We start from the raw sequence: 27,872 nt of genomic DNA, 5'->3' as shown, positions 1-27,872 counted from the left end.
ACGTACACGATCAAGCACCTCACCAAAGATGACATCATCAGTATGTCATCTTTGGTGAGGTGCTTGATCAGACCTGTTGTTGCTTTCCAATCAGTTTATTTTCTTGCTCTTCAGTTTTAAGAATTCTTGCATATTTCAGATATAAGCCCTTTGATACACATGATTTGCAAATACTTTCATCCAGCACATGTGTTTTACTTCTTTTAACAGTGTTTTTTTTTTTAATTTATTTTTAAACAGGAGTTTTTGCTTTTAATGAAATCTGCCTTATCTTTTCTGATTCTGATTCATATCTTTGATGCATCAAAAATTCATTGCCATACCCAAGGTGATCTAGACTTTCACTTGTGTTACTGTCTACATGGTTCATAGCCCTGTGTTTTACATCTACATCTGTTAGGCACTGAATTAATCTTTGTGCAAGATGTAAGGTAAGGCCATAGAGTTTTTCTACATGCTACTACCTAGTTCTGGTGTCACTTATGGAAAAGACTATTGTCTTTATTGTATTGTATTTGTTCCTTCATCAAACATCAGTTGGCTATACTGATGTGCATCTATTTCTGGGCTCTGTATTCTGTCCCACTGATCTATTCATTCTCTCCCCAGCATCACATTGTCTTAATCACTATAGCTAAACAATAAGTCTCAATGTCAGAGAACGTCAGTCCTGTGATTTTGTTCTTCTCCAAAATTATGTTGGCTATTTGAAGCCTTTGGTCTCTCTAGCTGAACTTTAGAATCAGTTTGTCAATATTGGCAAAGTGAGTTTCTGGAATTTCAACTGGAATTAAGTTGAATTTCTAGTTCAACTTGAAACAAACTTGTTATCTCAACAATGCTGAATCTTGTTACCATGGGCATGGAATAGTTCCCCATTTATTTAGATCTTTGATTTCTTTCATCCAAATTTTATACTTCTCCTCTTATCCATTCTTGTAAATATTTTAGACTTGCATCTCTTTCCCCCCTCCTCCCTGCACTGTGCTGATAAAAATGGAAGCATATGAGCAAGTTGTAGACTTTACTCTGTTATGTTAAATCCTGTTATGATCATGTATTAATTTCAAAAGCATTTGTTTTTCTGGTTTTTTGTGGGGTGGCAGGTGGGCTAGGTATTTCTTTAATAGTTTTTATGTGGACAAATGTCACTTATGAACAAAGACAGTTATATTTCTTCCTTCACAATCCATATTTTTTTTCCTTTCGGATCACATTGCCTTGGCTTTCCAGGATGGTATTAAATGGGAGAGGGGCTTTGGGGAGGGTGTCCTTTTCTTATTCCTGGTCTTAAGGAGACAAGCATCCAGTTTCTCCATATGTAGATGTGAGATGAGTGGTGGCTTCTTTACATGGTCTTTATCAGTGTGGGGGACGTCTCTTCTGTTTTTAGTTGATCATGAATGGCTCTTAAATTTTGCCAAGTGCTTTTTCCACATCTGTAGAAATATTCATGACTCTTCTTCTTTAGCTTACTGATGTGATGGATTACATTTATTTAATTTTCCAGGGATGAACCACCCTTACATACCTAGAATAAGTCCCATTTGGTCATGATGTATAATTCCTTTTAGCAAATAATTCTTTCTGTATATTTTGGACTCAGTTGCTACCATTTTCCTGAGAAGCTTCACATTTATATTCATGAGAGATACTTGTCTACAGCTTTCATATCCTGCAGTGTCCTTGTCTGGTTTTAGTATTAGCATAATGCTGGTCTCAGTGAGTGAGCTGGAAAACATTCCCTCTACTTGTGTTTTTGGAAGAGTATATAAGATTCAATCATTTGTTCATTAACTATTTGATAAAATTCAGTAGTGAACTTATTTGGGTCTGGTGATTTCTGTTTGGGATGGTTATTATTGCTTCATATATATATTTCAGTTCAAATTACCTATCTTTCCTTATGTCAGCTTTGGTAGACTGTGTCTCTTAAGAAATTGGTCTATTTCATCTAAGCATAAGGTTGTTCCTAATATTATTTTTTGCTTTATTTATTTTTATTTTATGCATATGAGTGTATTACCTTCATGTCTGTTAGTGCACTTGTGTCGTGCAGTGCCCAAGAAAGACAGAAGAAGGCATTGGATCCCGTGGAACTGATGTTACAGATGGTTGTCACCCACAATGTGGGTGCTAGGAATCGAACTGGGCGCTTCTCCAAGAGCAGCCAGTGCTCTTAACTGCTGAGCCATCTCTCCAGCCCCTTGTTTTGCTTTTTTGAAATATATAGCCAAGGCTGGCCCTACATTCCTGATCTCTTGTCTCAGCCTCCTGAGTACTATAAGCATAAATGGGCTCCTGACCCATGCTATGTTTTTATTATCCTTTTAATATTTGTAAGATTTCTAATGATAACTTTCCTCCATTGTGATATCAGCAATCTGTCCAACCTCTCTTTTTCTTATTGTTAACCAGACCAGATTGCTAAATTGCTAACTGATGTTTTTAAAGAAAGTTTGCTTTATTTACTTCCTTCAAATTGTTTTTAATTTCATTGACTTTTATTATTTTCTTTTTTAACTTTTGATTCCACTCACTTTTCTTTTTCTTCTGAAGTCTAAAGCTTAGATGGTTGATTTCAGATCTTTCTCCCTCCCTCTCTTCCTCCTTCCCTTCTTTCCTTCCTTCTATCCCTGGATGGCCTGGAGCTCCCTATGTAGACCAGGCTTGCCTCAGACTCAAAGAGATCCACCTACTTGTGCCTCCCAAGTGCTGGAATTAAAGGCATGTGCCACCATGCCCAGCCGATCAAAGATCTATCTTCTTCCACCTAAGCACTGTTGGTATATACCACAAAATTTCAAAAGTGCTTCCTTTTCATTTTAATTTACTTCAAAGTATTTTTATTTAATTTTCCTCCCCATTGAAATCCTCTCTTTCAGTGCAGTTTGTATTTATAAGAGAGAAAATATGAGAACTTTGATGGCATACAGTACGTACCACTAGCTACAATTACTCAGTCATTCCTCTTATCAATGAAAAGACTATCATTAGAGAAAGTGTTTTAGTTTTGTGAAGAAAGGTATTGATGGTAAATTAGAACTTCACTATCTATTAAAGGAAATTTCTAGCCAAATCAACTCTGTACTTTCTTGCTCAACCCCAAACTTAGCACAGTGTCATAATTAAATCATGATTACCTTACATTTTAAATGATGGAAAGCACTCATTTTTAAATTTATTTTTAGAAACTAATTTAGTAACTCTGATTTTCTTCCATTTTTAAAATGTAGAAAGATGAGAAAAATTAGAGTGTTTTCATTTTTATCTAAAATCCAAATTAAAATGCTACATCTTAACTTTTTAGGTGTCAGTGGTAATATCTTGAACTCTTAAAACAACATAATCAAATATATGTTTTTCAAAAGAGTGCTAAAAGAATTTAACAACTTGAAAGTACTATCATGAAAGAACTTCAAACATAAATTGGATTTTCTCAAAGCACTCAAGGCATTCTTTAAAATATACTTTACCATGTGACACATCTTTATAATCAAAATATGGATGCACACTTGTAATCCAAATGCTGTGCATAATAATTTGCCTTGAAAACATATTTCTTGTATGGACTCTCTCAGAACATTTACTAATAATGATAGTTATCATAATATATAGTCAAATATACCAAAATGTTATTATTGGGCTAAAGTTTTTCATTCATTATCACACAGTCTTATAACACACCACAAGGTAGGCTCTAATTCTCGACCAAAAGTGAGAATGCATTACAGAGTTGATTTTATTGTATTGGATGCCAAAGATAGCTAGCTATTTAATGTTAATAAGCATTTGGTAGTAAGTGTAAGAATTTTGTGGCAGAATTCTTAGGAAAGGACTCTTTCAACATTTTTTAAATATAATAAAGCAGATCAGAGATACGGGAAAGGGTGCATGGTGAAAAACACATTTTAAATTCATGTGAAATAAAAACCAAGTTCTTATTTACTAAAAATGAGTTCTGTGTGAATAGCAAAGAAATGTGTGTTTTTCAAAGAAATTGTTCAAGAAATCACCCTTCGCACCCACTGACCACGTGCAGACAAGTTAGTGACTAAGGTGATGTGCAGGAACCTTGCCAATATTGAATTTCAAATGACAGAGGAAAAGTCAGTGTAAGAGGGAATTCAATATGCATGGGAAACCATTTGTTCCCTCTGCTTCTTTTTTGATCCCTGCCAAGGCACAAGAAAGTAGAGCAAAAGATTTAAAAAATGGGACAGTTCTTGTGCAAAGCAGCAGAACTCAGGAACTTGGAGTGACAGGATGAAAAGCTAAGCTGCTGGGCATCATCCCCATAAATGCAGGAAATACGGGTCTGTCTCAAGGTCTAGACATGCCTGTGAGTGCTCACTGTGGAAATGATGCCGAGGTTTGCAGGCACACGCATACAGCCCCCTTGATGTAGTGAGCGAATGGCTAGGAAAATCTGCATGCCACACTTGCTCATTCTCACAGATGCCTGTGGGCCTTGGAGAAGTTTGCAATTTGTTCAGCTCAAGAATAAACCATTTCAGTCAAAGAATCTCAACTAACTTTTTTGGAAACATTTGTCAGCAAAACAAATGTTTGTATCTAAAATAGCCAGGCTATTAAGATGTGAGAAAGGGAAACAGATGTTTGTTTTAGGTTGTTGGCTTTGTGTGTCTTGATGGCATTTGTTTTCTTCCTTTCCATTTCCCCAGAGGACACGCAGTATTGCCCTTAATGAGACTATAAAATGCATGGAAATAAAGTCCACTTTTTGTATTATATTGTCAAAATGTAATAAAAATGAGTTTTATCACCTGTGAATTTTGCACTTTGTCTCTAAGAAGTGCAAAATTCAGTCTCTTAGCAATTACCCATTTCATGACTCACGGGGGCTTAGCCTAAAGTTTTGATTATTTCACCAGCAGTGAGGCTAACTTAAGAATCAGTTGTTCCACATTGGATTCCAACATATTATCCTTCATTATATTTATATGTAATGCATGTCATATAAATAATCAAAACCACATATTATTAAGATAATTAACTTCATTTTCCCAAACATTCATTATTTTAATGGCCTTCTTAATTAATTGATTCCTTATTTGAACTATTATAAAACACTAAGCATCATGTTGGACCAATACAGATCCATGGTAACTGGAGATGACTGGGAAGAGGACATAAGATATCCATGTTTATCACTTCTTTCAACTGGGATCAGATAGTTTGGTGGTTGTTTGTTTGTTTGTTTTGCACAGAGCTAGGGAATCAAACCAAGGACTTCCTGAATGCTAGAAGTTAATAGGTCTTGGATTAAGTGCTAAATAAAAGTAGGATTGACAGTTACCACTTTGATTCCTTCCCAGTTTGATACTAGATTTGTAAATTTAGTGAGTTTCATGAATGTTTTAAGCTTGCTGAGCAGGAATATGGGACAAAATTTAAAAGGCCCAAGAGTGTTCACAGAGGTGAGTCAGCCTCCCTTGGTCTTCTGAGACCCTGGGCTCCTTTCAGCTAATTCACGTCCCTCCCCCATTATTTTTTTTTCTTTTTCTCTAACACATGAAATCAATAGTGCTCACTCAGTTTTGTGAGATTGTGGCCATTTGCCTATTTGACAGAGGAGAAAGCTAAGGCGAGGCCAGTGCCACTGCTCTGAGCCAGCTTGGGCTCCCTGGCTTCAAAACTTGTGCTTTTTATTAATTTTTATTTTATGTGTATGAGAGTTCTGTCTCTATGTATTAAGTGCACCCACGCATGCAGTGCCTGTGGAGGCCAGATGAGGGTGTTGGAGCCCCTGGAACTGGACTTTTAAATGATTGTGAGTTGCCATGTGAGTGCTAAAAACCAAACCCTAGTCCTCTGCAAAGAGCATAAAGTGCTCTTAACTGCCACGCCATCTCCCCAGCCCTCAGGCTTGCATTCTTAATCAGTAAGGCATGCTGCTTCTCAGAGACATTGGGGTCTGAGGACTCAAATGGACAGAAAATTAAAAATGTAACCAGAATCCTGAAAGGCAGCAGCCATGTGACATTTTCTTTAGTCATTCGTAGCACTCAGTAGAGGCACATGCAGTGAGGTATTCTGCTGAATATGTCTTAGATATTTGAAAGAGTGCCATATACCCATTGACTGATGCAGGCTAAAAGTTACTAGGAGGTGATCTGTAGTACCATGGATTTTAGAATTCTCTCTGAATACTAAAGTCAGTTTGTGGCTTGCTTGCAGCCTATTGTACACACTTTCCTGTCTTACCTTCTCAAGTCTGTTCCATCGCCACTCTCCCTTTTTCATTGACCTCTCATGGCTCACTTAGGGAAGAAATTGCACATCATCTCTTCACTGTTTCCTTTCCCTTCCCTTTCTCCTCAAGAATCTCCTCAGTCTCCTCCTCCTTGCTAGCTTTCCTTTTCTTTTTCCCCCTTGTTTTATTTCATTTCTCTACTTACAGATCATGGTTAATGAACACTAAGTGTAGGGATAATGATGTTTATATTAAGTGAAACAGAAGCCATCTAGTGTAGGAGGAGAGTGAGCATCGTAGCCTCCTACATTGTGGAATAACATTTTTGAAAATATGTATGACTAATTCAGAAACTGTGTCAAGAACTCCTCCTCCTAAAAATAAAATAAGGTTTTCTTTAGTACCATTATTTAAGAAAAGTTACTGCCTTTCACTTTACAGCATTGCTGCCATCTAGTTTTCTACAACTTTACACTGTATGTATGTGCAATTTTTTCATCTGGATTAACTGACTTCATGATCATAGATGTTTTGGAAATTGTGTCTGTTATTGTTCTGTGAGAAAATGGATTCTGAGTTTCCAACAACTGATTGAAAGAAACATAGACTTAATAGGAAGGTAGAATCAGTTATGGACACACATTATCAGGTATTAAGTTACAGGGATCTTTCTGCTTCTCAATTTTCTCTAATCCTTTGATATAATAATGCTCACTGGGAATGACTATAACACCTTGTTTTCCAATCATAACTGTCTGGGTACCACTCTCCACCCATCTCCACCTCCCAGCCAGGGAATATCTCTGATCACCTTTTACACACTCCTTTGAATGCAATATAAAGAAGCTAAGATGGTGGGTAGGGATTTGGAGTTGGGCTAACTGATCTTGGGTTTGAATCCTGATTCTGCCATTTACTGTGAGCATGCCAGTATGCAGCATATATCAGTTCTCTGTAAATTAGAAATAATACAGGTTGAGCATCCCTTATATGAAATTATAGAAACCAAAGGAAACTCAGAATCCATCTTCTCACAAAACAATAACAGATTAACTTTTTTTTTATTTTGAAATATCTGCATACCTATAGTAAGAAGTTTTGGAGGTAGAGAAAATATCTAAGGTATATTCCTTGTATAGACTTAACCCATCAACTAAAAACTCCTTTAGAAATAACTGTTTAGGGCTGGTGGCATGGCTCAGCAAGTAAAGGCACCTGCCACTAAATCCGATGACCTAAGTTCAGTGTCTGGACCCTACAATGTGGAAGGAGAGATCCAACACCTACAAGTTGTCCACTGACCTCCACATATGTTTTTGTCCAGCATTGACTGCAAAAACTGGGACAAGCAGACCTGTGCAGGCCACACTCCCCTGGTGTCATTTTCCTTTTCCTGAAAAAAAAATCTTTTAAAACACTTGTCAAGAAACTCCAGTGGACTCTCATATGAACATTTGAAAATCACCCTGTTCTGACTTGTTTCTAGATCCTGGTCTAGAACTTGTAATACTAACTACTCTTGCCTTTACTTCTCCTTCACTTCTCCTATTCATGATTCAAGAACTTTCTTTTCCCCTTAGATATGAGGTATGCAATTTGGGAGTCTTTTAGATGGACCCACTGAAGGGGTACTCCAGTTGCCTCACCCTGCATCCCTGTTCAGCATGGAAGAAGCCAGAGCGGTCTGCATCCCTATTCCCTATTGGCAATTTGGGTAACCCCTTCAAAGGATGGTGTGATAAGAATAGGAGGTAGGAATTGGCTAGGTAGTCAGGGTAAAAAGACCCCAAAGAAATGTACCCAGTTTCTTGGCTAAAAGTCAAAATGTCCTTGGGACTGTTAGCAACATACTCTGTTCCAAAGGCCAAAAATGTCAAAAGTATTTGGGAGCTTGTATCTAATCCCTAAAAGATTTTAGGGTTACCTCTTCAGAGGGGGGAATGTTGGAGTACCCAAAAGCCCCATGAAATAAATAATTGAAAGAAGAACAAAAACCCTGCAATATTCTGAAATTAAATCTATTTAAAACTAAAAATAAGAGGAAGAGAAAGGGGAAGAGGAAGAAGAAGAAGAAGAAGAAAACAGGAATGTAGAGTTACCTCAGTCAGTAAATCGCTTACCATGTATTAAGATTTGAGTTTCATCCCTCAAAACTCAAAACTGTGTGTGTTGATGCCTGCTTGTAATCAGGAGGTCCATGGAGGTACAAGAAGGAGGAAGCTCCCGAGGAACAAAACTCAAGAGTCACCTCTGGCTTCACACACATGCACACACACATATATGCATGTACCTGCACACACACAAAAACATATACACACAGCACACACAAACATACACAAAAGAAACTTTACTTTCCATTTTCAAAGACCTACATACCTAGTTATTATGTATAGTAGGTAGGTTATCTTCAACCGTTCTTGAAAAAGTAGAATATAACTTCTTTTGAAAAGCACTTCAGGCTACAAACTATATCATACCTGCAGCATTGAATAATGACACCTTTTTGGTTAACATGCACACAAACCATTTCCAGCATTCTCATATATGTTGGTCAGCTTTCTGTCACTGTAACAAAGTACCAGAGAAAATCAACTTATAAAGAGGAAAGATTTATTTTGGCTCACTGTTTTGGCAGTTCTAATATATGATGTGTTGGCTTTATTAATTTGGGCCTGCGGACAGATGGCATATCATGGCTGGAATGAGTGTAGGAGCATGAAGCCAAAGAAGGGAAGAAGAGGGGGGTGGGATCCCACAATACCCTTTGAGGAAACCCCCAGTGACCTAGACCCTAACTCTTGGGGGCTCCTGTGGCACTGAGGATATAGCTCCGTGATAAAGGCCTTGACTAGCATGGACTAGGCTCTGGATTTGATCCCTGATAATGCAAAATAAGACATATCAGATAGCTTTTACCACCTCCCAAGAGTGCTACTAAGTCTTTGACAAACGGGGTTCAGGGGGACATTCTTCATCAAAACTACAGCATCACTTAGTTGCAGCCTCCCAAGAACACACACCACTCTATCTTTCCTTCTTTCCATTCAGAAACCAAACCTCCTTAGTTCAATTAGTTTATTTTTAAAAAGCCCATTGCCAGGTAAAATAGACCCCAAATGTTCAGGTCCATGGATTTTCAATATGTGTTTATTTTGTTTCATCCCACATGCCCTCTTAACACTCTCTCTTTGAGCATTTAAGAACTATGGGATTTCCATGGAGTCTTTCTCTCCCAATTCCTCCTTTAGGGTTTTGCCTAAAGAATCGGTTTCAGAATTGTCTAATTATCTCTCTCGACTCGATTTTGAGATAGATAAAGGTTACAACAAAAGTACATTACTCTTGAGATAGATTCCTTAATTGTACTATTAAATCATATTGTACTGTTACCTAATCAAAGGGAACATGGAAAGCAGCTTCTTCTATTGACAAATGTAAGGATTTGAAGATGTGATTCAAGATGGTTAGGGATGATGTGGCTAGGACACTTGCCTAGCATGTGTGAGGTTCTAAGTTAAATCTAGTATCTGAGCGGCGGGGAGAGAGGGAGGAAGAAATGTTACTTGGAGCATTCATTTGGGTTTGGTGGGGACACAGACATTAAGAAATCATTCCCTGACCCCATGGAATGGAACATGTTATTCATACAGAAGAAAGCCTTGCATGTAGATAAACTGAAAAGTTGAAATGTTAGTATGAAGTGGTAAGAGAAGCATGATGGTCATAAAGAATGCATGGACAAAGATTTCTCATAGAGTGTTTGGAGGAAAAATAACAAAGGAAGTGAAATTTGTCCTCAGCATTGAATGATGTGAATGAGCGATGACAGAAGGAGGAGAACGTATAGCTTCAAAAGTAGCATTTTAAATGGGCTCTAAGACAAGGCTCTTTTCCATCAGAGCAAATGCTGATTACATTATGGTCATCTTTATAAGCAATATAGTTAAGCCCAGAGTGACTTTGAACAATTAACATGGAAACAGCACTAATGTGTGTAGGCTACATATTTTCTTGCATGCATCATTTATGCAGTATCTCTACAGTGGTGCTAGCTCCACCAAAATGTTGAGAGAACTGAGAGACATATAATATCTAAGCAATCATATAAATTACAAGTGAGCAAGCCCACTCTGGAGTGTATACCGGCCATGAGGGTTTATTTGTAGGTTGTTTACTGTGGTAAAACTTGAACTAATCAGTTATCCTTGTTCTGCTGTATACATTGAGGAAGATATATAAATGATCAACCATTTTGTAAGCTCCACCTCATCTATTAGTGAAAGATAAGGTAGTCATATATCAAGACTTTGTTTTTTACAGATCCACAATCCATTCAGCCTTACTCCTAGGTAGCTCCTGTCCTCTGTCACTAAATCCTCATCAGAAGGCAGGGGTGTCCATAACCAGATTTCAACTGGAGACTTCATAATTTGTGTCTGCTTTGAGCCCCAAAAGACTTTTTACTCAGAGAAATGATGCTGTCTCTGAAACAAGTCATGCCTGGAAAGTATGAGGATTTTGAGACAGGAAAGTCTGGATGATGCTGAGGGTTCAGGGACTACAAACCTGGGTTTGTGTCCTAGCTGTGGTCCATGCTAGCTGTAAGTCTTTTACTTTCACTAACCTGAATCTTTAAGGACATGAACATATCCCTGAGTGGATTTGGCCTAAAAATAGCGAAATTCAATGATCTGGTGCATTTTGCTTATGAACCAGAGACTGTTCTCCTGCCAGGTTGTGAAAATAATGTTTTGAGCCTTGATAGGTTCATTCTGGACATGAATTAACACCACATAAAATAGAGTTGCTTCTCAGGGATCATTAGTGATGGCACAGGAGGCAGGAGTATAATACACAATTGTAGTCATGACTGAAAGGATGAAAAGCTGGATAAAGAAAGTAGAATCAAAGCAGAAAAACTACATGGGGCAAGTTGCATAGCAAGGTGACTGTAGCCAAGACATGAAGTTAGAGATGAGAGAGATACCTTAGTATCTGGGAAAGAGTGTTCTGGGGAAAGGCAACAGAGACTACCAAGACCTGGAGGCGAGACTGTGAATGGTGGTTTCAGTGAGCACAAGAAAGGCCAGGGTGGTCGGGTCCAACTGTGAGAGGAGAATGGGAGAGGTGAGGTTATAGGGGTCGCAAGCCTAGTATAGTGGGCCTTGCAGGCATCGGGAGGACTTGGGAGAAGTTTCCATCTTCACAGATGAATGGAGATGGAGGTTTTGGAATATTCTAAGAAAACAAGAGAGGAAATTCACCAGAAATATTTGGAAACCTTTAGAACCAAAACACCGACTAATGGTTCTCTTCCATCAGAATACTACAAATCTCAGTGGTGACTAGGAAGATGAGACAGAATGAACCTCAGCTATGTCAGACAGAGGTTGGGGGTCTGTTGTCAGTTTAGAAGTTACATTAACAACTATGAAGGAGAAACAGATAGGACTCAGTTCAGTGGTAAAGCCTGTGCTTAGCATGTGTGAGGCCCTGAATTCAGTCCTCAGCATTCACACATAGATACAAGATGGGCATGGGGAATGGAAGGAAAAGTGTCCCTAAAATTCCAACAGCAAAGGGTATCATGACATAAGATCATCTCCAGTGCATAGATGAGGTGATGTGCAGATCCACTGCACAGATGAGGTGACATGATATGTAGCAAATTGATTTGGTTCTAAAATCAATTTAACAAAAGAATTTTGTCTTATGATCATTAAAAAGAAACATTTCAGCATTGTTTCCCTTTGATTAGAAAAAAAGACAAGGATTCTGAATGAGTGTGTACAGATACACTCGTGAATATACATGCATGCTCTGTAGGGAGAGTTTGGTGTCTATGGTATTGTGATACATGAGAATTCATGTATGGAGATTAGGCCACTCCTCATACAGAGGCTTGGTTTTGGTATCTAGGCTGGGACCCTAATAGAAGGGGCTGGAACCTTAGGAGGCAGGGTCTAGTGGAAGGTAGTTGGGTAATTGGAAATGTATCCTTGATGGAATATGAGACTCCAGTCCTGTTCTCTCTCTCTCTCTCTCTCTCTCTCTCTCTCTCTCTCTCTCTCTGCTTCCCAGTCACCTTAAGCTGAACAGGTCCCCTCCATCACAAGATTTTACTATAAGTTATAGGGCAACCACAGACACAAAGCATCAGGGCCAAGGACCATGGGCTGAAACCTCTGGAGCTATGAACTAAATTAACCTTTTCTCTTACCAGTTTGATTAAGTCAGGTGTTCTGTGACAATGACACAAAGCTGACTGGCCTTTTTAATGTCCCACTGTGGCCCATACCTGCTATTCCATGGGTTAATTTTGTTATCCTTGAGAGAAGTTCTGGATAATGTCTATCATATGTAGGTTTTGCCTTGCCCATCCCTGGAGTAAGATGTAATCCCACTGCCTATAATTTAATCAAACTCAGCTTCACCAAACAGAAAACTAAATTAAGAGAAAAAATATGTCCAATAGTGCTATATGGGTCTTTTGACCAATAATGTCTGCCTCCTCATGGGGAAAACCAAGGGTGCTCTGATAGCCTTTCCTTGTGAACTTGAGTTCAAACCCCATCTTCTTTCTTTTAAGTTTCCTGACAAGTCTGGCATACCATCTTTTTGGATGACTTTGGCATATCATTAAGATGACTTTGAGAGTCTTCAAGTTGAAAGGTACCTCTGTGTCATTTGTTGTCTGACATCTACTTCATTCTCATTGACGTAATTGTCCCAAGTGTTCTAAGCTCCAATCTCAAACATGGCAATATTTTCATTTAGAAAAGTGGTATGTTCTATTCTTTTAATCTGAACCGCAGAGAGACACAAATATAAGAGAATAACCATGTCTTCTGCTCACTAAATTCAGTCTTCCTAAGGATTTTACAATAAGCTCTTTACTCCATTCAGAAAGCTATATTATCTTAGCAGATAGACTTAGAATCTAGCAGAGATCACAGCTCCCCTGGCCTCAATACAGTGTCACTGTACATGTGGCAAGAGTGTCTTCTGGGATAGAAGATCAATGACTCTGTTCTTCTTGGAGTTGTCTTTAACCTCATTCAGCAAGAAATGAGCAAGGATGGCTTCAGTCCTCCCTGACAGCAGAAGCCTGCAGGAACCCAGCAATTTTCCTTCTTTACAACCACCGCTGGCTTATCCAGTCCCCAGGGTGTAAAGTTAGATCAGAGAGCCCCTGCTACTATAGAGTAAATGTGAATGCTTATCCCTAAATCTTCAAGGAACCAACCAGGCCTTCATGCTGGGCAGCAAGCTACCATAAAATAAAAGCCTTCTGTGAAAGAAACCAAGATTTAAGGAAGTCCCAGACTTGAAGAAATGTCTGGAAACATGAAAAAAGTTATGTAAATCAGTAAAGGGATATTTAAAAATGGCACAGTTCATAGAAGAAAAAGAATTTTTAAAATACGTATATACAAGTGCCTCCAATGTGTACAAATTAAAACTATGCACTAATACCAATGACTATTTTAAAACAAGGACAGTCTATGTGTAAATACGATAAAACTGATTCAATTTCAGTGAAATTGAAAACTATTTGGCACTGTGTATAGTACAGATGGCAAGTCGAGGGATGCATGAGATATTTGGGCAGAATTTAGCAGGAAATGAGCTGCAGTATATCTGAAGGCTGCACTTGTCCCAGGTGTTACTGTTAGTTGGAGGTTGACTAAACTATTGAAGAAGGCTTGACTAAGAGCTTACTGTCGGGAAAGTTGATACGTTTACATTCAAAAGAACTTTAAAGGACCATAATCCAGACTCTGTCCTCCATTTGATAAGAAAAGGGACAGAGATCTGAAAATATTGGAAGCTATTTCCCAAGTCTCACATAGAAATTGCTGGCCAAGAATGGACTCTTCTGAATTCTAGGCCTCTGTGTTTCTTTTTAATACTGAAGAATTTATAGAGAGCTTCTGTAACATTTACAAATTTTACTGATCCTATATAGAATTTTTGTATTGAATATTATATAGATAAACATTAACTTTTAATTGAGCTTTTAAATCAAATACAGCTCTTTTCTATGCATGCTTTGAGTAGCTAGTGCAAATAATGATACCCTTTGTAGCTTTAGTAACAGAAGAGTTAGACTGGAGATGCTCTCATTCTTCGTCATGTTTTTCTTCATCTGCCTATCTTGCTGTTTCCTATGCACACCCCTGTAACCTACTCTATTGGAGTGAAAGTGATCGAAAGTGCTGAAAATATTCCCATCCAGTTTTTTACTCTCTACTACAAACATAGATTAAAACATCATCTAACTCTATAACAAAGAAAAGAGTAATCACAAAGGAGTAAATAAGATTAAATGGAAAGTTCACAAAAAAGATACCTGGACCTGGTCCTCAGAGGTTAATGGGAATTTCCAGTGGATCAGGAAGTGCTTAAGGGTTGAGGATAGCTATTCAGAGCAGAAGACTTTTGTGCAAAGTCATGAAATAGCATGGTGCATTCAGAGAATGGAGGCTGTTGTTATAGATTTATCTATCTGAGTAGAGTGCAGAGAGATAAAGAAACAAAGAGAAATGGAAATGTTAGAAATCACATGGTTGCATGAGTACTTTGCATTTTTTAAGTAGCTAACACCTACTTCCATGTACACCTCAACATACCTTCACACCTTACATTATCCCATTTATTCCCATTTTACAGATGATAAAACTGAATCATTCACAAGAAAAATAGCCAACAAAATAATGCTATTACCAAGTAGTGAGGTTAAATTTCTTGCTGTAGCATCTGAAATCCCAGTTCAGTTTCTTAAAATCTATACAGTCTTTCCTGCTCCATCCTGGGAATCTTAAGCCCTGAGTGGTTTTCATTCACTGATTTTCTTTATAACTCTCTGTGATGGTGATACAGAAGATAGCTGAAGGGCTGGGTATAGCAATCCTGGACATAGCCTGTTGTGTGAATAGAGAGAAGAGGTAGTGAGAACTTGAACTTAGACCAATAAGATTTAGAAACAGAAAACACAGAACTTCAACTTGCTCTGATGGGACCAGTGAGGACTCTGTAGACTTGAAGACTAGAGAGATGCTTGTATTCTTAGTCAAACTTACTAACAGAGAGGGAGGATTCATTTTGGCACAAATTTAATTGTGGTGTCCATGGGACACTGAGGTTGAACAGTTTTGGAGACAGTGCACTACTCATGTCAAGAGGTCAGCTCAGAATTCTTTAGAGTGGCCAGTGTGGGCATGGTAATGGACACTCTCTCACAGATACAGCAGCTGAGAACTGCAGGGCAATAAAGAGCTGCATCAAAGCCCTTATGCCCTGCTTCTTAAGTTTCGTCTGAAGCCACTGCTAGCCACCATCATTTGCTACTAGACCAGAATAGCAGAAGAGATTGGCCTCAGAACGGCACCCACTGCCCACCTTAGCTGACCATTGTTTTTTAAAAATATTTGATTATTTTTGGGCCAGGCATGGTGGCGCATGCCTTTAATTCCAGAACTTGGGAGGCAGAGGCAGGCAGATCTCTGTGAGTTCGAGGCCAGCCTGGTCTACATAGTGAGTTCCAGGACAGCTGGGGCTACAGGGAGACCCTCTCTCAAAAAGACAAAAAAATTTTTATTATTTTTATTTTATGTGTATGAGGGTATTGCCTGCATGTGTATAAGTGCACCTATACCATGCATTGCCTGTGGAGGTCAGAAGAGGGTGTTGGATCCCCTGGAGCTGGAGTTACAAACAGTTGTTAGCTGTCATGTGGGTGCTACTGATCCTGGGTCCTCTTCAAGAGCAACCAGTGCTCTTAATGGCTGAGCCATCTCTCCAGCCCCATTGACCATTGTTTTTTAAATCTTGGACTTTTAGAGGATGGAAGCATTGCATTGATTAACATCCCCCTTTGTACTCTTTAGTTTATTCTAGACCAGCTTTTGAATATCACTAGTGAGTATACTAGCATTTAAGCTTTGGGCTTAATGACTGAGAAGATAACATAAATAAAATAGAAGGAAGGAATATTGAGACATCCTAATATGCATGTGGTTAAAGGAGGGGTTGGTGCAGAGGAGAGAAGAATGTAAGAGCCGAAGGCAGGAGAAGGGCTCTGAGATCCAGTCTTCAGGACATAATGCAGCCACTGTGATGCTTGCACTTGGCCTGCACAAAAGTGGGCCTGCCAGCAGCCAGTTGTGGATCGTGGAGGAGCTCTTGGGGCCCTACAACTCCCTGATGAGCTATTGACTGCTGCTGAGCAATAGTCATTTTCTTCAGCTGTGCACCAAATGGTGCGCCCACCAGACTCCAGTGGATAATTGTTCCAATCCCATGGCCACAGAAGCAATCCTGGGTAAAATCAGTGGGTCACAAAACAAACAAAAAAAGGGCTGGAGAATTGGCTCACTAGCTAAGAACTCTTATAGAGGACCCGGGTTTGGTTCCCAACACCCACATGGCAGCCAACAACTGCTCCTAACTCCAGTTCCTGGGGATCTGGCACCCTCTTTGGACATCCTGCATGACACAGGACATAGTGCGTGCAAAACATTCGTACACATAAAATAAAAATAATAAATAAAATATTAAAAACACCAAACAAAAATGGAGCATGATTATGGAAAAGGAACTTGTAGGAGACATGGGGGTGGGGACAACAGGGGTGAGAGGGAGATAAGAGAGGTTAGGGATAGGAGTAAACAGGACACACTACATTTCATGTACGGAATTATCCAAGAGGAGTTAGCACTGCTACAGGGAGGTAAGATGAGATTGCAGAACTAAATGAGAATTGCAGGGTTTAGGACTTTTGGCCCTTCCTACTTTGCTACCTTCTTACATCTGGACTTTGGAACTTTACTGAGTATCTCTGACTCTGAATCCACAGTCTGTTGGGCTGCATCTTCATTTTCCTTGTCTCTTAGCTGATCGGAAGCTATTTCTCATTCTCCTCAGACACTCCTTCCTCTGTAATACCCATTTATTTCTGTCTTCACACCCCAACCATCTTCTGTCCATCCCATCTACATAGGTACCTTACTTTGCATCCTTTTCTTTAATTATGTATGGTGTCCATTTTCAAACCTGAACCCAGCCCATGCTTCTCACCTTAGTTCAGTAGCCTGCTGGATGTTATTTGGATGCCTATAAACTCTGTATTTATTATTTCCATTGCTGATCTTGAGTTTTCCCCCTCTATTGTTCCCTGTCCACTCAGTTGCCAAATCACTGGCATGCTATCTTTGGCTTCTTTCTAATCCAGTTAGTTTCACCTCCTGATGACACTTAAGATGGGTCACTGTTCCTGTCCCACCTCCTGTGTCAAGGTCACTCTCCTCCTTCATGTGAATTACTGAATTATCCTCTGTCCTGCTTGCTCTTATTTGTGCCTTGTCTTCAGTATCCTGCCACTCTAGAGGAAGAGCCTCCTCTCCTTGGCTGAATTCCTCGCTCATTGCTCCAGCTTCCTTGATATGCCTTCAGTAAACCCAAGTCAGATGAGTGTTCTTTAGTTCTTAACCATGACCTGCTTTCTCGTGCTGTACATTCACACGCCCGTGCCCCTAGCTGGAGCATATGTGTATTTATAGTCTGTCTTTACTGGTAAATCTGTCCTCCTCTAGGAAGCGTCTGTAACCCTGTGGATTGTTATGTAGACTTCCTTCATGGTCTCCAGAACTCTCCCTTCCCCACATCTTAACCTTTCCCTTTGCTTTGTGCTTTCTTGTATTTGTTTATGAGTCAATGAACTTTGAGTACCAAAAGGACAGAACTGCATCTGGTTGGTGCATCCATGTATTCAGCTTCCTACTACTGCTCCCAAGAGTGTAGACTCAACATGGAATCAGTGTTTCCTAAACGAAATAAAGGCTCTGCTAAGTATTTTCACACCCATTATCTCCGTGGGGGTAAAGCGAACAATTTGGGGAGGGTTTTAGAGAAACCCTAGTGAAATGAAACCTTAGTGAATGGATTAGAAGATTAAACTATTTGAGTTGTTTTGTACTAGTAGGAGGAAGAAGTTAGAATCAGTAAAGCTGGTTTAGAGTTAGAAGCATTTAATTCCACTTCACAGAACACAAAAGAGGTTTTATAAAACTAGCTTGCATCCATTTTAATTTCATCTTTCTTCTAATAGTAGAGGTATGTAAGTTGTAAGAATATGCATGTCTTAATATGTAAAGGCGTCTGATTGTTCATCTTTTAGAAGTATTTTTTTTCTTTACCAGGAAAATTTTTACATAACATAATCTTTTCCTGTTTTGCTCAGTTAAACTTATAGAAGTAATTCATTTGATTTAAAGAGTATTTATTTCTACAAACAAAATGAGTATTGGTAGTATAGTGGTGCACTTAGCTGCATTCCAAAAACAAAATGAGATGAATATGCTTTTAACCTTTTAAAGGATAAATAAAGAAATAAAGGAATGGACAATCAGTAAGAGAAAATATAAGGTAAGAAAACCTAAGTTAGATAATGTATCTTGAGGTCAAAACTAAACTATGTGGCACTCAAGGCAAAAGTCACCATGTGATAAGATACAGTGTTAGATGTCTTCTTGGCTTCTTGGGTAGGTGCTTCCAGAAACTGGAGAATGCCCAGTTCATGGTAGACCTTATAGTGAAGTATAGTAGAATACAGGAAGAATCAGAATCAACCGCCAACTCTGCCCAATACAAAATGAATGCCTCATTTTAAAGCAGTGGAAATGTTGTCATGAGGACCACCCAGACGCCAAGAGAGGGATACTTTGCATGGTGTTTTTTAAAATGTAAGGCTAAGGTGTTTTCTTCAAAAGTACAACTTTGAACCCAGTTGAGTACCTAAAATATACTCATTTGGAGCCCTTTGTTTTCTGTAAAGAACAACATAAAAGAGTTGCTTAGTTTAGAATACCTTAAAGAAGGGATGCCTTAGCAATCTGCTTCTGCACTAAAGAATGTTAATATAGATTTAGAGAATGATTATGTTTTTAAAACTAGATTCCTCATGAGAGAAAACAGGAGGTATTTATTTTATTCTCTCTGCCTATTGGGTCCTCCTGCTCCTCTCCTCCTCCCTCCTGTCAGTCCCCATTAAGTAGTCCTTTTTCTGCCTATTGTGTTTTTAAGATACAGATATTGCATATGAGAGAAACATGCTATATTCGTATTTCTAATCCCAGCTTAATTCCTTTATCATGATAGTCTCCAATTCCATCCATTTTTCTGCAAATGGTTTAGTTTTCTTTTTTTTTCTTTTTTTTTTCTGTGTATATACCACAGTGTGTTTTTGTGTGTGTGTGTGTGTGTGTGTGTGTGTGTGTGTGTGTGTGTGTGTGTGTGTGTGTACATGCCATGGTGTGCTTCCAGAGATCAAAACACAATTTGTAGGAGTTGGTTCTCTCCCTCTACCGTGTGAGTCCCAGAGTTTGAACTCAGGTTCTCAAAATTGGTGGCAAGTCATCTACCAGCAGAGCCATCTTGCCCACCAATTTTGTTCTTTATGGCAGCATCTAACACTTCTGTGAAGTGAGTTAGCTCAAGAATAAACTCCAACAGCTAAATAGACAGATCCACTGACTAACAACTAAACAAATCCATTGTCTAGAGGTATTCTGGACTTTCTGACTATGAATAAAGAAATGGCTTGTAGGTTTCTGGTTATGAGAAGCTAAGTGAGGTAGTTTGTGATGTACAAACTTGTTTGTGATGCAAGAGAACATATAAATCCCTTCTATGAGGGGGAGAGGGTGACTGTTAAGATTAAATAAGAGGTACAGAACTGTTTCACATGATTTAGAAATCGAATTTAGTCTGTGAAAATCCAGTGTTGTCTACTTTGACTCAAAGCTTCAGAGAAGCACTTTAAGTTTAGTGGTAATGTTGTTACCCGTGGTTTGACCACAAATGGCCTTGGCGGTAGAGTTTTGATTGACATTATTCTGTAAAGGCTGCCAGGCCTTCCATTGGTCTTCATAGTTTCTGTCTGGAAAAATGTAGTAAATAAGAACACAGTGAGAAAGCCATTCTTCATATCAAAGTGAGAGATTCTCATCCTTATCTAGTAAAGGAATCGGCTAGAAGCCTTGTGGGGAGAGCCAGAACAGGATATATGGGGCCCAGTGTAGTGGAGATTGTCTGATGTAAATAATGGATAGACTGAGATGTGAGAGTGAATGGGGTTTTTTGTTCATTCTGGACACAAGATAAGAATCTCCCTGAATTCTACAACAACTGCTCAGCTCTTCCTTCGAGCCGTTTTGGAGTTGTCCTTTACTTTGTGGTTTCTGTGTAATTATTTCAGTGGTTTCTCTGAGTTAGCCAGATGAGTAATTTTAATGTGCTGCCTGGTGTTGGAAGTTTGCCTCAAAAGATCAAGACACCAAAAGATCCTATGTGGGTGTTGTACCAAAGTGGACAGTGTCCAAAAGTCTGCTCTGCTTATCAGCTCACTTCTTTATTCTCACATAAAATGAGGGAGAAAGTGGTGGTTTTAAATTTTTGAAGGAAAAATTTGCCTTATGACTCAGGTTTTCCTGCCCTGGAGCTGGTTGTTCTTTTCATCTTTTTTCCATGAACCAGAATCCTGCTTGGAGTTGGGAGAGCCACAGCTGAGGCAAATGTCAGACCTTCCCTGGGTAGCCAGGAGCCATTAATGGCTTCAGAGAATTGGTAGACGGCATAAGGAAGGGAGCACTGTCTTATCACAGGGGCCCTCGGGAAAATCCAGGCAACTTAGTACAACCTTCTGTCTGATACCTATAGTTAAAGTTTAATGGTTTAAACATAGTTTTCTTTTAAAACAAATCTTGAATTATAATATTTTCTAAATTATTTATTAATGCAAATAAAAGATAATGTAGGATTTGAACTAAGCTGAATGTGCTTTACTCTTCAGACTTCTCTCTGACTTAAAACAAGATTGTTCTTGGCACCATGGTAGTAGAACTTAGAGGTGAAATTCCTTTCTATATTCTTACAGAGTACAGTACAATCCACAGCCCTTCAACACCCATTAAAGATTCAGATTCAGATCGACTGAGAAGAGGTTCCGATGGGAAATCACGAGGCCGAGGCAGGAGAAACAATAATCCTTCACCTCCCCCGGATTCTGACCTTGAGGTATGTCATTGCTGTCAGTCAAAGAAGGAATAAGGTCTCTCAGAACTCGCTAAGGGTTCAATAGAATTGTTCTGTGAACAGCAGCAAGCAGGTATTCCAGTGCTTGGTCATTGATTTTTTGTTGTTGTTGTTCATATTAACAATAAATAAAGCAATTTTTGTCTCTTCTTTATCACCATCTATCATGCAGGGTCTTTGTAGTTGATATTATTTGTTCAAGGGATATTTTCTATTGTTGCTGTTGTTTCAGCAGCACTGGAGGTGGAACCCAAGACCTCACACAGACTACCCAAGTCCTCTACCATTGAGTTACATCCCCAGTTTTATGTAATTGTTCATGTCAGTATTTCTTTCCTAGTAACTATATGATAAAGCACCCATCAATTTCTTTTTATAGGAATGTAACAACTAGGTTTGGTAACAAATGCCTATAATCCTAGCACTTGGGAGGTAGAGGTGGGAGGATCAGCAATTCAAAATCATTCCTGGCTCATGGTGAGTTTGAGCCCAACCTGTGCTACATAGCAATAGCACTCAGTCTCAAAAACAAAACAAACAATTAAAAAAAGCAAAACTATGTAATTCCGCTTGAACAAAATTCTACAGTACTGTTTTATGTCATTGCCATTTCAGTTAAGTATGTGCCATATTAAAAATGCTTAATAAAATCCACTTTTGAAACTAAAGACACATTTGTGTACTTTGAGAAAGGGAAACCTGGAATGTTCCAAACTGAAATAGTAATCACCTACTGGGAGATGTTTTGGTAGAGTTCAAAAGCAGGAGGGATTAAGAACTGACAGGAGGTAGATGTCACAGTCTTGAGGCCACTGTAATTAAGTTTCTGCTTTTTGCCAAAGTAAAATCTGATAATGGAAAACTTTATTATTTGGGGCCAAAAATAAGAAAATTTTCCAGTAACATCTATGTACATGAATGTATACCGTTGTAAGTGGGAATAGGAAAAAGAGAGGCAGGCTTGGGGGGCTTTATGTGGTATTTCAAAGAACTTTATGAAATAAACTCCAAATCCAATTCAGACTATCTCAAGGGTGTGTCTAAGAGTGTGTGAAATGGGTCTGCTTCTGATTATATATCTGTTATCTGAAAACTGAAAACACCTGGTGAGAAAAATATAGTCATCCCTTGGCATCCACAGGGGATGGACTCCAGGACCTTCTTGTAGATATCCAAATCCACAGGTGCTCAAGTCCCTTATGCAAGACACCACATGCATACATCCTCTGCAGAATCTGCCCCCCCCAAGAGTTTTTCTTTTGTTGCATTTTTGGGAACTGAACTCAGAGCCTTGTGCATGCTAGGTAAGCATTCTGCTATTGAGCCCATCTCCAGTCCCCTGGCACTTTGGTATACAGACTACACAGAATTCCTTATATAATGCAAAGTACTGTTTATGGAATAAACAGTATGGATGCAGATTCTTTTGCTCAGTATTTTCTATTGTTAGATATAGAACTTGTAGACACTTAGGACCAACTATTTAATCCTTCCTTTTGATAAATGTGTAATAGTTAACAGGGTGAATAGATTATGTAAATCTTCAATTTCTTCATGAAATTTTTGATATTTAGCTTGGCTAAATTGTAAAAGGAGTTATTTTTAATTCTTTTTTAAAATATTTTAAATTCTTAATAAACAGAGACCTGAGATAAGGAATAGGTAGTCTGAGTGACTTTCAATGGATGGCCCTCTGTCTCTCAGAAGACACAGAGTGGTTTTAGCTCATTATCATCTCCTGGGAACTGAAACTGAGATGCTACTCCAGAAGTAGAAAAGATGTACTATCCTCCTTTCTGAATTAGATTGACACTGCTGGCATAATTGTCATCTGGTGTCTCATCTGAGATTATATCAAAAAAGGCAAAAAAAAAAAAAAAAGCTAAGAGATGCTTCAAGGAGTGCTTGAAGAAAGAATAAATTCAGATTTTTCCATTTGTATGTCATTTCAAAATTAACTTATGCCAAAGTTAACTGAAAAACAGTTTCTCTTGCAAAGCAAAGGTGCATTGATTTCTTCTTCCCTTGTAGAGAGTGTTCATCTGGGACTTGGACGAGACTATCATTGTTTTCCATTCCTTGCTAACGGGATCCTATGCCAACAGATATGGGAGGGTGAGTACTACCAGACATCGCTTTTTAATTACTTTAGAGTAACTATGCCTAGAATTTAATTTTTGTTCAAATGGTAGAATTTAAATTTAAGTAATACATTTGTAAAATAAAAAGGAGTGTAACTTATTGGTGCGACCAAATTTACAAGTAAGGGAAAATAAATAAATCTGCAAAAGAAAAGTTTTTAGGTCTTAAAAATGAGATTGACTTTATGTAAGTTAATGCTTATTTCAGTCTCCAATGTGAAAAGTAATGGGATGCTTCTTTAAACACAGAGTGACTACCAAGGATATTTTAGATTATATATATTATATATTATATATAAATATTATATATATATTTGTTTGCCTTCCTTTATTCCTAATACATTCAATGAAGCAAATATCACTTGCTATTGTTTGAAGTGATTAGCAGAGTTGGTATTTTTTAAGCTGCTATGAATATTTGTACATGTCCTTTTGCAGTAATTGCTAAATTTACTCTCTCTATATATTCCTCATTTTTTTATCATTAAAGAAATTTTAAGTTAAATTCTTGGAGCTATTGGTTTGGATCAGGAAAACTAAATTCTTTTATGAGTGAGTCTAGAGATTTATCATAATCAAATGCCAAAACGGACACCTACAGAACAGAATATCCTCTCATTATAAGTATGACCAGATATTCATTCTTCCAACAGGTGCTTATTTAAATCAGTATACATGGAGTCACTAGTATTGACATAATTCTGGAGGGTAAAGTAGAGACACGGAAGCTTCAAAGTCCAGCTTTCCTAATTGTTAATGATAGACCTGATCACAATAACCTTGGCAGTGCTCCCTTGGCTTAAAATTTTTCATCCAGCTGGGTGTGGTGGCACACGCCTGTAGTCCCAGCACTTGGGAGGCAGAGGCAGGCAGATATCTGTGAGTTCAAAGCCAGCCTGGTCTACATAGTGAGTTCCAGGACAGCTGGGGCTACAGGGAGACCCTGTCTCAAAAAGCTGAAAAATATTTTTTTTTCATCCAAATTCTCAGCAAGCTATAGGCAAAATGCTATCTAAATAAAGCCCTACAAATACCACAAATTTCAGCTTTTAAGGTGTTAGCCATTAATATTTTGAGGCTTCATCAAATATCATTTTGTGTGTATTCACTTTATCATAATAGGACATGTGATTAAAAGTCTTTTTCATGCAATTTCCAAAAGTCAAATATGTCCATTTTATACAATGGATGATATGACTGATTTTATTGTAACTTTACTCTTCATTGACACATTGATGGGGGTAAAGGAGAACTTTAGGAGTCCTGTTTTATTTTATTTTATTTTATTTTTATTTTTACATTGTTGTATGGTGTGTGGGTGTGGGTGGGTATGTATGTATGCACACACGCATACAAATAAGTGTTTGTGGGTGCTTATGAGTCAAGGTTTGCCTCTCAGTACTTGTGGCAATCAGTTCTCTCCATCCATCATGTGGATTCTGAGGATTGAACTCAGGTCATTATGCTTGGTGGCAAATGCCTTTTACCCTCTGAGCCATCTCATTGACAATACTAGAAAGCCTGTTGTTTGAGAGAGATTTTGTGTGTGTCCTTGGGCTGAAAGCCTGAATGACCTGTGGTCACTGTGGCCATCAGGGGATAGTGTTTTATGAGGAGGAAATAGTACATGCAGAGGCAGGGAAGGGTTTACTGTTTGATGGACAAAAGAGGCCTGAGTGATGGAGCTTAGTGATGGAGCTGGATCCTCAGTGGTGATGCAGTCAGGAATAGAAACAAGCTCCAGAGGGCCTCTGAGCCGTCTTCATGAAAGCTAATCTCACAGTAGGAAACAAGGCAAGCCATGGGTGGATCTCAGAGGGAGAAAGTGAGAAGGTGATTTACAATTTTAGATTACTTTTGTTTAGAGACTTAATGGCAGGGGAAGGAAGGTGAAGATTCAGATAGAAGACCAGCATGATCTGAATTACTAGTGGCAGAGAGAAAATGAGTTGGGTTATGAATTATGTCTGTAGAGAATAGGATGTAGTAAACACTTGGATTGGGGCAGTGGGCAGTAACTAATAGATAAAAAAAGAAAGATGATTCCCAGGACAGTCATGTATATGTTGAGACAGGAATGAACTGATTTGGAGGGAAAATGCAAATTTTAGTGTTAGCACAATCTTAGATGGCTTTTAAATATATACTTGAATAAACAAGAAGGCAACTGGCAGGTAAGCTCAGTGGACCTGGGAGAACTGGCCAGGGCTGGGTTACCAGCTTTGGAGAACTGGCCAGGGCTGGGTTACGAGCTTTAATGTCAACAGTGCCCATCTTAGGGTCAGAAGCATCTCAGACACTTGACTGATTTCCTCCTAAATATTTATCTAGAATCTTCTTGTGCTGGATGCTTTGACCAACCTGTTGTTTTCCTGACTGGAGGCATACCTTCTAGTCAGGGAAATTTTTGATGGTGCGTTGCTGAAAATGTCGCGTGTTGTCCAGAAGCACGCAAGGGAGCTTGTCTGCCCTTTAATTGTTCTCACTAGAGAATATTAAAATTAAGTAGAACTTGTTCTTAAATCAGATAATCAAGACTTGAAAAATATGAACTTTGACCAGAATTCTTCCAAACAATAATAATAACTAAGCTGCTTGGAATGGTCCTCATCCCTTTTGTTCCCCGCCAGTCTTGACCATAGCTTAGTGGCAATCTGCTTCTTCTATTTTTTATTTTTTTACTTTTTGAGGGCAGATTTAGTTATGTTTTTGACCATTGTCAGGGAAGTATGTGGCTCCGCCTTCCTCTACATTCATATAAAGAAATGAATGTGGTAGCTGTTCTGTCTCTATGGGAACCAGACACTTGAGAAGTAGCTTAGTCACAGTAGCTTAGGCAACTCAATGAGTGGGCCATTCAGTAAGGGGATACAGGATCTGGTTGATATGATATAATGCAAAATTAGGGCATGTTACAACAATATGTACTAAAAAATGTCTGAGAATATCCCACCTTCTGTGTAATCCTAGCTGTGGGAAGAAGGCATGCTGGGTGTTATAAGGAAGTGCTGTTTTATAACAGAAGTTATGCGAACAAAAGGATGGTGCTCAGTACAGCCTTAGCTAAGGCAGAGGAAAGAAACAACATTAGCAGAAAAGTGAAGTCTATGGGTATTACGGTAATTAGGATGTTAGTGGTAATCTGTGTTCCAGCTACTTTTGTTTAACGCATTTTAAGTTGTTTTCAAACTAAATCCAAATTCTTGAATTTCACTAAAGAAAACTATGTGGGTTTTTTCCCCATTGAATGTTCTCTTTAAAATAGGCAATATAATCTAATTTTCAATATTAAAGTACAAACCCCAAAGTTCTGCTTCAACTAAGCATTGTGCTCACAAATCTCACAGGTCCCCTTCTCATGGGAAGATTCCAGAAGCATCTCTGCCCAGTGGCTTGATCACTTCAACACTTCCATTTTATTGTTGTTTAGTACCAGGGTCTCCTTGAATTTGGGCTTCCGAGGGTCTTAAGAGTATTGTGCCTCATTTATCATTTATATAAATGTCATTTTAAATAAAAACCAAAGCATGAATACTTTAGATAGCACTGGGGAAAGATGGCAGAAAGCTTAGTAGGTTTGATAATGAACCTCCTTCCAAACTTTGTAAATATTCGACCCTCATCAAATTCAACATTCATGTTCTGAAGCTGTACTTACAAAGGCTATTTATCTATTAAATAATTCTTTGTTACTTTGTTTTTATATACCTTCTCTTGTAGCCCAGGCTGGCCTACAACTAGCTATGTAGTCAAGGGGGTATGGGGTAGGGAGGCAGGGGGCTTGAAACTCTGATCTTCCTGCATCCACCTCTCAAGTGCTAGGATTTCTAGCATGTGACACTTCTGGCATGGTACCAAGGATATTTTGCAAATAATGAATTAGGAGCGTTAGAAAACATATGTAGAAAATATTTAGGACCATGTCTGAATTAAGTATTTGATACATACTACATACTTGAATGTAGGTAAGGCTTTACTGTCAAAAATCATCAACAGCAAATCCCTGAACTTAACTGTTAGAAAACAACAACAATATTCCTAAATCCTGACAAGGTGGCCAGTGAGGAACATGGTGGCAGTATCTTGTACAATTGCCAGTGTGTGATGTGTCCTATATGGCACAATGGAAATTGCAGATTCAAGTAGATCTGTCTCAATTCAAGCTCTTGACTTGTCTTTGACTACAGGCAAATTGTTTATTCTGACTGAGCTTCCGTTTCTCATTCATATAATAGCCAACTGCTTGACTTACAGGATTATCCTAATAATTAAATTGTTCTTTGAATTGAAAAGCACAGTGTCTTATTAATGGCAAAAACATAGTAAGTAAATGTGTCACCTGTTGAACTGATAGCTGTTCTTCGAATATTTGTTTTATAACATGTCAAGGTTCTAAACTGTTCTCAGATAACAGACACTGT

The 27,872-nt window shown here is 38.5% G+C and overlaps 1 protein-coding gene across 4 annotated transcripts in view; it reads left to right on the top strand.

The window, feature by feature from the left end:
* Eya1 (EYA transcriptional coactivator and phosphatase 1) overlaps window positions 1–27,872 on the top strand; it is a 158,252-nt gene that overhangs the window by 61,124 nt on the left and 69,256 nt on the right. For all 4 annotated transcript variants that reach the window (XM_029553972.1, XM_029553971.1, XM_008848877.1 and 1 more), the window contains exons 10-11: window positions 21,153–21,292; window positions 23,342–23,425. In XM_029553972.1, the coding sequence (XP_029409832.1) occupies window positions 21,153–21,292; window positions 23,342–23,425 (224 nt within the window). The remainder of the gene's footprint in view (window positions 1–21,152; window positions 21,293–23,341; window positions 23,426–27,872) is intronic.

This window comes from Nannospalax galili, unplaced genomic scaffold (genome assembly GCF_000622305.1).
Source record: "Nannospalax galili isolate Female #2095 unplaced genomic scaffold, S.galili_v1.0 scaffold102, whole genome shotgun sequence".
Classification (NCBI taxonomy): Eukaryota; Metazoa; Chordata; class Mammalia; order Rodentia; family Spalacidae; genus Nannospalax; species Nannospalax galili.
This window is presented reverse-complemented; position numbering and strand designations above follow the sequence as displayed.